This window comes from Mesoplodon densirostris, chromosome 7, assembly GCF_025265405.1.
Source record: "Mesoplodon densirostris isolate mMesDen1 chromosome 7, mMesDen1 primary haplotype, whole genome shotgun sequence".
In the NCBI taxonomy this organism is placed as follows: Eukaryota; Metazoa; Chordata; class Mammalia; order Artiodactyla; family Ziphiidae; genus Mesoplodon; species Mesoplodon densirostris.
Genome location: NC_082667.1, coordinates 31,260,430 through 31,274,644, shown reverse-complemented (window position 1 = coordinate 31,274,644; position 14,215 = coordinate 31,260,430). Strand labels below are relative to the sequence as shown.

The 14,215-nt window shown below is 36.5% G+C and overlaps 1 protein-coding gene across 3 annotated transcripts in view; it reads right to left on the bottom strand.

Annotated features, from left to right (window-relative positions):
• KIF18A (kinesin family member 18A) overlaps positions 1-14,215 on the bottom strand; it is a 107,183-nt gene that overhangs the window by 92,630 nt on the left and 338 nt on the right. For 2 of the 3 annotated variants that reach the window (XM_060104435.1, XM_060104436.1), the window contains exons 2-3: positions 4,854-5,226; positions 2,584-2,741 (exon numbers count right to left, since the gene is read on the bottom strand). In XM_060104435.1, the coding sequence (XP_059960418.1) occupies positions 2,584-2,741; positions 4,854-5,178 (483 nt within the window). In that variant the 5' untranslated portion in view covers positions 5,179-5,226. Of the gene's footprint in view, positions 1-2,583; positions 2,742-4,853; positions 5,227-14,113; positions 14,214-14,215 lie in introns of those variants that run through there. The other variant, XM_060104437.1, reaches the window with a different exon arrangement.

Here is a 14,215-nt window from a genome sequence, read left to right as displayed (position 1 = left end):
GGTTCTTACTGGAGAAGATATTTATTGTTTCGTGATGTCCAAGTAATCCAAACTTTTTAGAGTTTAAAAGTTAAATAAAAACCATACTCAAAGATAAATGATATTTATTTCATTTATCCTTCAATTACATTAAGTTTAACATGTGATGATAATTCCATAATGGGACCCTGACCCCCCCAAATTGAATGATGAGGAAACTGAGGCCCTAAGAGTTTAAGTGATTTGTCCAAGTTCACAGTCACAAAGGTAATAGGATAGCATGAGAACAAGAAGATGTAGCATTCATATCAGAGCAGGGATCAGAGCCTGATATCCTCACTCTACTGCATGGCACTGACTACACATCTGTGTTTTAAATCTCTGGCAATTTTTTTTTTTTTAGTAATTTCTGTAAATAACGTACAGTAATAATACAATTGCCTTGATTTTATGAATTTACTAAAGATACTAAGTTTTCTACGTGCCAACAAAATGACAATTACACATATATAAGATTAAAAAACACATATAAAATTGTCTTTAAGAATTATTTTGTGTAAGTTATATCCATGTTCTAATAAATAGCTCACAGCGATAATTCATTGATGGTATAATTTTCTACAATGAATGATAACCATTTTTAAATGTAATAAATTCTTAGAAGTAGTAAAATGATAATATGAAGAGATAATTTTTTAGTTCTTATTCTTCTGATAAGCAACAGTCACTTTTTAAATGATTCCCCTTATCCACTTCAATCATACAAAATATATAATTAGACAATTACTCTCAAGCTGGTCTATGCATCAAAATCACCTGGGAGCTTTTAAAATACATAGATGCCTCAGCCACAATCCAGACCTATTAAATTAAAATGTCCAGGGGGTGAGGCCTAAGCATGTCTATTTTTAAAAAGCCCCATAGCCAATTTTGGTGTACAGCCTGAATGGAAAACCGTTAGATTAGATATTGCCTTACCATTAATAAAATGAAAGATTAAAAAAAAGGGAAAACAATTAAAAACATTATAAAAATAATCAAACTTCAAAATTCTCCCAGTTATAAAAGGATCTAAGGAAGAAGTAATGAATCCTGCCATGCTCTCTTCCTGATTAAGTTCGGAACAATTCTTTTCAATATGTAACTATAGAAAATGAGTTTTACTTCTCTTTTATCACCAAGTTCTATAGACTGACAAGAAAATTTTTAGCAACATAATCTTGATCAATTTTTGAAATGTGAAGAAACTCTCTCAGTAGAAACCAAACAATAACATGTCAACAAGAGCAGTAAAAACTAGAAATTAACTCTTTGACATCACAAATAAATAGGCAGTAAAATCAGAGATTTATGTTTCTGCACTGGTTTCTAAAACACTACCTGAACACAAAGTTAGAGTGACAGTCACTTAGTTATGATCTGTTGAATGTCAGCTACTAAGAGGTTAGGAGGGCTCAAAGAGTGATGGAGTATGTCAAAAAAACACAAGAGACAGCATGAAGGAGCCTCACCTAGCCAAATCTGGCACAATTTGAACATACAGAAATTGCTTAGAGAAAGGGATTATAATCTACTGAATAATGTTAAGAAGCCATAAGTCTACATTGATACAGTAGAGGAAAGGGAAAGCTCTTCCTTATAGTAGAAAGCCAATGAATAAATGTAGAAGAAATGATGGAATTTAAAAATCAGTATCATCTGTCATCATGATAGTAATTGATTTAGGCATGAATCATCAGTGGATGCTAAAACTAACAAATTAAAGTTTGAGGGGTCAGAGGATATTTACATTGTTTCCCTACAAGTTACTTATTAATTATAAAGTGTAAAGTAGTACGTTTACAGTGGAAAAACTTTGCAGACACCGGCATAATGAAACTGATCAGTTAACATAGCTAGTAATGGGACTAACTAATTACATAAGCCTCTTGATATGTTATAAAAGAAGAACTCATCATCACTTCTGTGGTGTTCCTGCCTGCCAGGGCATAACCTGAATGTAATCATGACAAATCCAAACTAAAAGTTTTACAACAGCAACATAAAATACAGAGAAAAAAAAAATCCAGATTAAGGGGACTAAACAGATGAATTGCAAATGAATGCAATCTTCGATCTTAGATTTTCTTTTCAATAAAGGGCATTACTAGAACAATTAGCAAAATCTCATTAAGGTCTATAGATTAGATAAAGGTGTATCATTGTTAATTTCCTGATATTGATTACTATTCAGTGGTTATTTAAGAAATTTCCTTTTTTTACAAGTCTGTAACTTAAACAGTTGAAAAAAATGCATATACACACAGAGAGAGAAAGCAAAGGTAGTAAAATGTTAACATATTGGGAATCTGGATGAAGCGTATCTGGAAGTTCTTTGTACTAATCTTGCTACTTCTGTATAAGTCAGAAGTTGTGGTAAAATAAAATGCTTAACAGAAAAAGAATAAGATCCATAACAAATACCTAAGACTAGGAATTGTAATGATTTTATATATTTATAAGAAAATTTCTGCATGATAGAATAATTTGGATGGACCATGGAATTTCTTAAAAAAAAATTCTCAATACTATTGATTAATCTAAAGAATGATATTGCCAACTTACCTCCAGATAAGAAACTGCGGTACTACATACTTTCTCTTCTTTAATCTCATCCATGGATTTGTAAAGGTCTAACATTGTTTGATACATCACTCCAGGTTCAGCAGCTGACCCTAGCATTGTGTGGGTCTTCCCAGCTCCAGTGGCACCATATGCAAGTACTGAGTTTTTATGAAAAGGGATCAAAGCTTTGTTATGACATATAACATTACTGTATCTACTGTCTAGTGAATACTTCCATCTGGATATCCTGAACAGTAACTTTAAATCCAACAGATCCAAATTAATTTATAGTCTTATTTTTAAATCCTGGCAATTTCAGCACAAGTCTACTTTTACTCCTATATTCTCTATTGATTAATGGTAACTTCACCCACCCAACCGCCCTCCACATGTTCCCTTTCTTCTACAACAATCACAAATTTTAATCAATTATCAGTCTCCCTACCTATTAGTCTCAATCTTCTTTAACAAATCCCTTAGAATTTGTACAGTTGTTTTTAAGAAAACAAAATATGAATATGTTAAACCTTCTTAATTGTTCCACAGTCCCACATGAGAAAGTTCAAATTCTTCACCTAGAAATAATACTAGAGACTCTAAGGGAAGATCCCTACATATCTCTCCAGACTATTTCTTCCTTGCTGTGCTTTGGCATACTAGATTATCTGAAGTTCTCCACATGTGCTGCTCCCTTTTGAGTCCACTGCTTTTGTCCTGGAGAGTGCCTCTACTTAATCCACCTGGAAAACTTCTACCTGCACTAAATACTCAGCACAAAAGTCACTTTCCTGTGCCTTCCCTAACTGTCTTAGGCCGAAGTGGCTACTCTCTCATTTGAGCCCTCAGTGTATGCTTACATCCTTTTACTTCTAGCATGTATCATACTGTATTTCTAACTGTGAGCTCCACCAAAGTGGAGGCTATGTATCCTTCCCACCTAGCAAGTGACTTGGCACAAAGCAGGTACTCAATACCAGTTTGGTGAATTCCAGATAAAAGCCATTTATAAAATTCCTTTTAAAATTTTTGTTTTAGGCAAATTACTTTGTTTTCAAGACTCTATCCAGTACAATAGAACAGTGATGCATTTCTTCAAATGCAAAAAACAAAGGAAAAAACCACTCTGAATTACATATTGCAAATACCCAACATAATATTCAGTTAACGCAATAAGTCTTTGAGAATTATTTTTATAGGTTAAATCTCTCTGCTAAGTTCATTAACAAACTACAAAAATACTTTTCAGTGGAATGGATTAAACTGATGCATGTTTCATTTTGTTCTATTTTATATAAGCTAGTAGTACATCAAGAAGTCTTAAGATAGCTGGATAATATAAAGTAAAACCAAGAAGCAACCAAAGATTCAGTATTACTTTGGTAGAGGTTTTTTCATTTGGAGTCAAGAGAAATTTTTTAAATCTCTAGAGACAATATGAAGTTTCATGAATGAGGAAAAGAATATCTGCTTAAAAATGAGAATCAAAGTAGGTCTAATCAATAAACCACATTCCATTCTTGCCTGATCTAGAGGGTAAGTCTTCTGTAATAAAAGTGAATGAGTCAGTGAAAGACAGTAAACATGTAACAGTTTTGGGGTGTCTTAAAGAAAATGCCATAAATTATGTTAACTACAAAAATAAGATATTAATAATGGTGTGCAGTGCCTGGTAAGCATTCAATTAACTGGCATTTTGGAGATTTCTCTTTCTAGGAAATCAACAGAGCCATTTTGAAAGGCAAATTATTATAGGTCTATTGAGAGCACTAAAGATGCTTTTTTTGGGCTGAAAATATGCTAAAACAGCATGATACTCATGATACTCAACATGGGCTTTAAAGATTTTTACTTCAAGGTACTACAAAGAAAAAAATGGTGCTATGAAGAAATTGCCAAATGTTCAGAAATGTCCCACTATTCCCCAGGGATAGACAGTTGTATCAGTGAACATTGGGAATATTTATGAATACAAATTGTGAGAAATCTGGTATCAATTACCAGAAGTACATGGTTTTAAAACATCAGAAATTGAAAGGATGACCATCTATAGGAACCAAAGCAAGACCCAGGAAAAGTTTCACAAATGATATATGTTATATATGATGACTAAATTTCAAAGAAAATCTACATTTACAGTGAACTACTAAAGAATTTTTAGCAAACAAGCACCTTAAAATTGATTATGTTTAGAAGAAAGGGTCAAGTAGATGTCTGTTTTAATATAAAACTGAAATCAGATGGAAACATCAAATCCCAACTGAAACAATTACCTGTGCAATTATATCCATTCAAAAAACTACGAAGAATTGGCTTAGTAGTGTGTTCAAAAACTTCCAACTGAGTTGAAGTTTCATCAAAAACAGCATCGAATACAAATTTAAGGTCCTTATTTTGTCTCTTTGTAATATCTCGATTTATAGTTCTCTTTCCATGGAAAAAACTGATTTCTTCTTGCTTGGGATCAAAAACTAGAATATGCTTATCTACAACATGGACCACTTTATGGAATCCAGATGCCTTTTCTCTTGTGTTCTCAGGACGCACACGAACAACTACTTTCATGTGATGACACAGGTCTTCCTCAGTGACAGACATTGTTGATTATCTTGGTTCCTTTGTTTATGTGAATGGTTGAATATTTCTCTGAAATTAAAAAGTATTAATATTAATTCTACTTGTATGCAAAATGACTGGCATATAGTACTTATTAAATAAAGAAAGGTGTTAATTTTGTTCCACTCATCTAGTAAATGTTACTGGAAATCCTTGGTTCAAAACCCTCCAGTGGTTATCTTATTCAGAACTGAAGTTCTGTTAATGGCCTACATTTTTCACCTCATGTCCTATTGCTTTCCTCTTTGCTCATTCTATTCCAGCTAACACACCAAGTGCCCCAATCTTGATCTTTCTGCTAGCCATTCTCTCTATCATAAAGTGCTTTCCTCAATAACTACATGACTAACTCCTTCACTTCTTTCAAGTCCTGGTTCAAATGTTGCCCCTTCTGCCCATCCTTATTAAAATTGCCAACCAAATTCCTAATCACCCTTATACTGTTCTACTTTTTCCCAAAGCACTTACCACCTCCTAATAGAATAGGTATTTTTTACTTATTTAGCATGTTTGTTGTCTACTTTCTCTCTTCTAGTTAAACTATAAGCCCTTTAAGGGCATTTTTTAAAATCTGTTTTGCTTATCAATGCTTTCCAAGCCTAAAACAGTGCCTGGCACATGGTAGATACTATAAATACTTGATGACTAAATAAATTAGTGAATACCAAAAGGCTTTCTTTTTTTTCTTGGTCTTAACTTTTTGATCCTAGATTATTTTCTGGATAGTTGAGGTTCCTAAATTGTTTTTCTTTATTAGTTTATCCTTACTTTTCTTGTTTTTATGTGAGGTAGTCATATAGTCAGACAATACTTTTTGAACCTGCTGTCACTGATGTACCTTAAACTTACATCATTATAGAGCAGAGACTAGGATCTCTATTCAGAGATTAGGATCTCTGAATACACAGTTGGGGGAATATACTATCTCTGTCACCTTCATACCTGGGCTAGCTAACTGACACATCCCTGGAACTATTTTTACCCCTATGGGTCTCTGAGATACAGGCAGAGATAAGCCTGGTTGTGTCAATTTCCACTGCCAAGAGATTTGCCGCCAAGATCACTTTTATTAAAAATAGCTCATAAGCCAAAGCTCTCCCTTCATTACCTTAATATGATTCTGAGAGATCCTTTCTTGTCCATTCCTGTGATCCAAACTAAAATAGTATCAGAGCCCTTGGGAAAAATCAAAGCTAGCTTTTTGGGTAGCCTATACCTGTGATTTTATATGGTTTAGCTACAAAGTTTGAGTTGAAGTGGAAGCCCAGGTTCTGACTAATATTTCAGAGATTTATCAAGTTACTGTATGTGTGTGTCATTTAATTTTTTGTATTGTGACATAATCTGATTACTTTCACTGCTGACATACTTTAGAAAATAGAAACTAGTGGGGCCATTGAAGTAATGTAGACAAGAGATGATGCTGTCAACTCAGAACAGGGTGGTGGTCAGATTTTGGATGTATGTTAAAGGTAAAGAAAAAAGAATTTCCTGATAGATAGATGTGGGGAATGAGAGAAATGATTCAAGAATAACTCCAAAGTTCTTGGCCTGAGTGTTGGAAGAATAGAGTAGCCATCAACCGAGATGGAAATATCTGAGGGTAGAGCAGCTTTTGGGGGGAAGATCAGGAGTTCATTCTGGATATCTTGAATTTGAGATTTTTTTTTTTTTTTTTTTTTGCGGTATGCGGGCCTCTCACTGTTGTGGCCTCTCCCGTTGCGGAGCACAGGCTCCGGATGCGCAGGTTCAGTGGCCATGGCTCACGGGCCCAGCTGCTCCGCGGCATGTGGGATCCTCCAGGACCGGGGCGCGAACCTGTGTCCCCTGCATTGGCAGGCAGACTCTCAACCACTGCGCCACCAGGGAAGCCCGAATTTGAGAATTTTAATCAACGTCCGGGTGGAGATGTCAAGGCAGCTGAAAGCTAAGTTACGAAAGTAAACGCTGTCCTCAGAGTCTTAATGCCATTTGAAGCTTTTCAAAGTTTTTAAACCTTAACGTGGCATTAAGATTTAGCGGGGGGGAGGGGAGCTTCCCTGGTGGCGCGGTGGTTGAGAGTCCGCCTGCCGATGCAGGGGACGCGGGTTCGTGCCCCGGTCCGGGAAGATCTCACATGCCGCGGAGCGGCTGGGCCCGTGAGCCATGGCCACTGAGCCTGCGCATCCGGAGCCTGTGCTCCACAACGGGAGAGGCCACAGCAGTGAGAGGCCCGTGTACCACAAAAAACAAAAACATTTAGGGGGAACTTTTTAAAGCAAGGAGGAGAGGATGATCAATTGTGCTAAATACTGCTAATAGGTTAAGTACTTACTAATAAGTAATCAGGGGATTTGGCAACATGGAGACAAACAAAAGCAATTTTGGGGGAATGGAATGGTAGGACAAAGGCCTGAAGAGAAGAAGACTCAGATAGCAAATATAGGAAATACTACCACAAAAGTAAGCAAAGAAATGGTGTGGGTGGAGGGGGAAAGGGTTAAAAGAAGATATTTTGTTTGTTTCCTAAAGTGGAAGAAATAACAACAATGATAAAGCTAAAATATGTCGTAAAATCATATACTTTTGGAAAGAATTCAAATAAGGCCAAAGCAATCTAAAAGCAAAAGACACTGGACACAGCACCCCCTTTTTAGGACTCTCTTCTTCCCCAAAATTGGAACACTGAAGAGGAAAGGATGGTCATTTGGATTCTAACAGTGAGGTCCCACGTGAATTGCTACTCCACTCTTTCTTCACCCTTGAGCTTCTGTCTAGCCAACCCCCACAGAGTACCTATACCCCACTTCTGTGACCTTGGACAAGTTACTTAGCCTCACTGAGTCTCAGGTTTCTCATTTGTATAAAAGGAATAATACCTAATAGCTGTTGTGAAGGCTGAAAGAGATAACAAGTATTAAGTGTATGAAGGCATTCAATAAATGCCAGTTCTCTTCCTTATCTGCCCCTCTTCCTGCCTCTTCTTCCCAAAGATACTGGTCCATCTTTTTAGTTAGTGTTTCCCAATGAGCTTATCACTGGCACTTTGGGTAGGACAATTCTTCCTTATTCGGAACTGTCCCAGGTATTAGAGGATGTTTAGCATTTCTGATCCCTGTCTATTAAAGGCTAATAGAGTGTCACATTCTTTGTATTACCAAAAACTAACCTCTATACACATTTCTAAAAGCTTTTAGAAATGTTCAACAAATGCCTTGATTTTAACGGATACACTTTTTTTTTCAATGATAGATAAAATACACACAAATGAAATGGTTAAAAAAACATATATAAAACATCAGGTGATTATTTCAAAACAGATCTTAGGGGACTTCCCTGGTGATCCAGTGGTAGAATCCGCCTTCCAATGCAGGGGATGAAGGTTTGATCCCTGGCCGGGGAACTAAGATCCCACATGTCATGGGGCAACTAAGCCTGTGCACCACAACTACTGAGCCCGTGCACCACAACTGGAGGGCCTGTGCCGCAACCACAGAGGCGACGCACTCTGGAGCCCCTGTGCCACAACTAGAGAGAAGTCCACGTGCTGCAACAAAGAGCCTGCGCACCACAATGAAGGTCCCTCGTGCCGCAACTAACACCCGACTCAGCCAAATAAATAAATAAATAAATTAATTAAAAGAAAACAAAAAACAAAACAAAAAACAGATCTTAGCTTGGAAGGTATCTCTTGTTAATTAATTAATCAATCATTAATTCATAAAGTTAATTGTTAAAATCCCAGTTCTACTACTTTACTGGCTGTGACAGTGGGCAAGTTACTTAACCCCCTTGTGGTTTAGTTTCCTCATCTGTAAAGTGGGATTAATAATAATACCTACCTCATAGAGTTCTTGTGAGGATTAGCACTTAAAACAATGCCTGGCACAGAGTATGCATTACAAGTGTTTGCTATTACTGCTATTATTGTTATTACTACATATAGCTTAGTGAGGAAACATTGATAAAATGACACAAATATGCAAAGGTGTAACTGTGACAAGTGCTATCAGGTAAAGGTTAAATTTGCTACCTAAGACTATAATAGGAGATTGATATTCTTAGAAAGCTTCCTAGAGGAATGACTGGAACTGAGAGCTGAAGGATGGATAGTTATTAACCAGGTTAAAAAAAATTTCAGGAAAGAAAACTAGTTATTCATTCAATAAATATTATTGAGTGCCTTCTATGTGCTAAGCATTTTTCTGGGTCTTGGGATAGATAGGGTCAGAAGTGTATGTGTGGGCTTGTATTTTAGATGGGGTAGTTGTGAAAAGCTTGTCTAGTGGGGTAACTTTTTACAGAGACTGAAGTGAGGGACTGAGCAAGTAAGCGGCTCTCTGGGGTAAGAGTATTGCAGGCAGCAAGTCCAAAAGCCTGTGGTAGGAAACAGCTTGTGCAGAGGACATAACTGGCTGCATGACGAATCTGCTTAAATCTCATTTTGTTTAACAGTTTAGTTTTAGGTGATTGTAATTCTATCTAGAGCATCTAAAGAGATGCTCAGTTTAGCTCTGTTCAGTCCTGACTGCAGCTGCAGAGAAAAGGGAAAGGAGAGGGCTGTATTAAAAAGATTAAACTGGATAAAGGTGGGGCTGGATCTAGAAGATTTGAATGCCAGACTATAGAGCTCAGATTTGATTTTAAGTTAAGTGGGAATTACTGAATGTAAAAATTTGCTCAATTATGTTCAAATATACTGACATCTTCAGGGATTAACAAGGTTGTTCCTACATTAAAACATGATGACTGCTTTCTTTTCTAACATGGTCAGGTAAAAGAGATGGACATCCAGCTGATTCTGAATAAGGCACACAGAAAGGATATCCTTAACCATTTTTACTAAGAAGTGGCAAAAGAAAAGCCTAAATATTGTTACCTGTGCAATACTGTGTTGATTCAAAAATTCTTTTCAGATGACCATTCAGAAGACAGTATCACAGACTATGATCAATTTTGTCATATCTACTCTTAAGTGGTATTTGTTGATAGAATCAAAAAAGCAAGCTGTTAGGATTTCATTGGTGGGACTAAAACATTAAGGATAAACACTTCTAATGCCATTTTCATTATAACAGAAAGGTATTTGTCTAGTCTAGAGAGAGTACAGTATGAAAGAGAGTAATGAAGGGCTTTAGTGGTAATCCATAAAATGACAGGGTTAGACTATATGATATCTAAAGTCCTTTTCTAGCTCTAAATTTTATGATTATTGCATATGATTAGAAAAGTGTACTAGAAAGTGACAAAACATAACAGCTAATAGGACTGTACGCTTCTACCTTTATATCCCTCCTTATCTCTTGTAGTGTGCCTGGTATATAGTAAGTTCTCAAAATTTGCTTAATGAATAAATTAATTAATAAGTTATAAAAAGTAGACATGGAATTCAAGAAAGCAATATATCCATTTAGAGTAGAGGTAAACATGTATACTTCTCTAAGAGAACCAACATTATCACAGTAGAGTACAGTGGTTGGCAATAACAAGAAATTCCAATGAGGACCCCGAGGCATCAAAAATAGTTAAATAATGTGCCCAATTTCTTTACAAAATTAGGAAAGCGAGATCATGTTTTATGTTAATCATTGAAGATGGTTAAACCACTATCACTTAACAAGGGTAACATTCAATTTTCTGGGAGATTGACACATAGAAAAGCTCATTCTTCTGTTATGTTTAATGAAGAGGTGTTAAAACTAATTCTCTTCAATAGTTGCAAGTGAATATGAACCAAGTGGAACAGGCAAGTCCTAATCTTATATCTAGCTACTGTTCTCCCTAGATAAAGTTTAGGCCAATTAAGTCAAGGATTATATGAAAGTATAATAAATTTTACTTAATTCACTGATTGTATGTACTGATACCTTCTTCAAAAGCAATCAGATCATGTTATGGACCTCATCTTGTTCTCCTGCTCCAATGACTTCCCAGCATAAGAATAAAATGTAAACTTACCATGTTCTGTGGGTTCTACATCTGTGGGTTCTGTGGGTTCTACGTCTCCACCCCTGTCTCCAAATGTTATCCCACCTCTCAATTATTGTTTCAATTACACTGTCCTTAGTGTTCCTCCAACACCTCAGTCTCGTTCTGGCCTCATGGGCTCTGCACCTTCTCTTCTCTTTGCCTGGAAGGCTCTGCCTTCAGATATTCGCAAATCTTAATATCTCAGTTCATCATTCAGGTCTCTGTTCATATGTCACTTCACAGAGGCTCTCCCTATAGATTCCATTCAAAACTGTATCACTGTGCCCTTTCCTCTCTAATCCCTTGCCTGCTTTATTTTTCTTCCTAGCATCTAGACTACTTGGAAAATATATATTATTTGGTTACATAGTTATTGCTTATTTACCTTCTAAAATGTAAGCACTATGAGAGTATGGACTTCATCTGCACTCCAGAACCTAGAAGAGGGCTTGTCAAATATTTAGGATTTATTACATACTTGTTGAATAACTGAATGAAATAATGCAAAGTTTCAAGATATGTGTGCAAAAAACAAGTGCAGAATAGTGGACCTGGCATTCAAACATTTGTATTTTCAAAAGATATATACATATTTGTACATGCATGGGCTCTCTCAGGAAGAGAACAGAGGAAATTGATAATACCAGTTGCTTGATGATGGGAAAATATGAGGGTCTGGGTGACAGGCAGTCTTACTTTTTACTTTATATCCTTTTGTATTATTTGGATTTTAAACAAGTCTAGGTATTTTTATTTCAAAAACAAAGCAAAACAAAACAAGATTAAAATTTACCTTAAACACAAACTTTCATTTAGTAACAATTATGGAATACTTTCTCCTGAGCTCTTATTCTACAAATACAAATGTGCTAAGCAATTTACATACTTCTCATTTAATCCCTGTAACAATCCTATGATATAGGTATTATTATCATACCTATTTTATATAGAGAGAAACTGTAGTATAGATAGATTAACTGGCTGAAGTTACACTATTGGAAGCACAAGACGTTGAATTTGAACTCAGACTGACTGAATCTAAAGCTCAAGTATTTAATCATCACTCTCCATGATGTAAATATATAACCCTCAGAAATTTTCTGATAGAAGTTAAACTATTTGCCTACTTTTGATAGAAACCTCAGGGCCTAGTACTGGGGCTCCTTAATGAATGCTGAAATAAAACTGAAAATTCATGATTTCTCTGTGCTTGCTGGATAACACACACAGTTACCTATTCTCAGAAAATATGCTATTGAGAACTCTTGGATTAGGTAGATATGGTGATAACTAGTAAAAATGAACAACGATGATCATTTGGGCACACTCAATATGCCAGGCATTATGGTAAACATTTGACATTCATCATCTCATTCAATCCTTAAAAAGATAAAGTAGACTCTATTATTGTTTCCATTTTACAAAAACAGAGACTTAGCTTTAGGCTAAGGAATTTTCCCAAGATTACAAGAGAGAGTAAGTGAGAAGCCAGAATGTCAATCCAGGTCCAAAACCAAAGTCCATGTTCTTAACAACTCTGGTCTATTGGAATCAAAACAGAAGGCTTTCAAACAATGGAACAGAAAGGTCATATAAATTTTCTTGAATGTGTGGAGTAACACAGTTATAAATGATTTCTTAAATACAAATTCAAATCTGAATTAGATTCAGATTCAATAAACATTTGTTAGGAACAGGAACTATCCTCCACTCTATCATGTATAGTCTCTATGCAACTTAAACCTCTTATTGGAAATAACCTGAGTGTTAGAGCCACTGCTTCTATTCACTTGTAAGCATCAAGGAAGAACGAAAATTTCAAGTGGAGGGATGGGCAGCACTGACATCTGGGCTATTTTTTCCTCCTAGTTTTCTGAGTTCACAGCATAAATGTCATTTTATTGTGTACCTTAATTGATTCAAGGTATATTTATAGTGGGACAAGATACATTTTTAAAATGAAAATTTTGTGTACTTGTAAATACTTATTTAGTAACAGAAGAGGAGACAATTACTACCGTTAAAGGCAGATAATCTTTGTGTACCGAAATACACAATTCTTACAAAATAGTAGAAACTTAATAACAAGCAGTATCTAGCCTTTGGATCTAACATTCTCCTGCAACAAGGTTCATAAATACCTCCCAAAATCCAAGGCGGGGGGCGCTGACCGTGATAGAATAACACTATCAACTAAAACCTGTAGAATGCCAAACACATTCTACCCGATAACAGTTAGTAACCTCAACTATACGTTATACAGCACAGTTATTCAATTCTGGTCAAATAATCTCATAAACAGCAGTCAGCCTTGACTTCTCTGAAACTGAGTGCCTAATGAGCACTCCTCAAGGCGAATCTCGCAGAAACTACGAACAGACGGTAGAACTGATGCTCAGTGCTTTAAGTCCCTTTCATTTGCAGAACACTTTGTCAACCAGTATCTCTTCCATAGCTCACCTGAGTCCCAGCAATCCCGTTAAGTCAGTGCTGGCAGGTCTTATTTTGATGCTACATTTGGGGTCTGGGAAGGTTCCCAAGTGACCTTTGCCAGGCTAACGCAGAACCTCGCTGGACAAAAAGGATACAAGCTGGTGAACCAAGGCTCCTCTTGATAGTTAAGCCCAGAGTTACATTTACATCTGTGTCTGAAACAAAACACTCTGAATTTGGAGTCCGGAAGGAACTTTACACTGTAAGGTGCCGGACAGTTAAAAGCGTTCTGCCAAAGTCTAGGAAAGGGGCCAAGATGCCCTTTAAAACTTCCGACTTCCTGAGAATTTCAGGCAGGAGATCCCTGACCTTCCTGCTGAGCAGTCGAGGTCTCCGAATCAGGCAGAACCACATTCTAGTGGGTTCTCGAGTTCCTTCTTACTTTCATTTTCTCCACTGGGACCCTAAACAGGCCCACCCCCGTCCCCACCCGCACCGCCCTACCTAACGCTTCCGTATTTGTCAACAAACCCACTTGGTCCTCTATCTCTGAGGCGGCGGGACCCCTCTGCTTCCTGCGAGACGGGTCATCCGAAAAAACGTCCCCGAGACGAGAGTTTTCTTCTCTTGCCTTTAA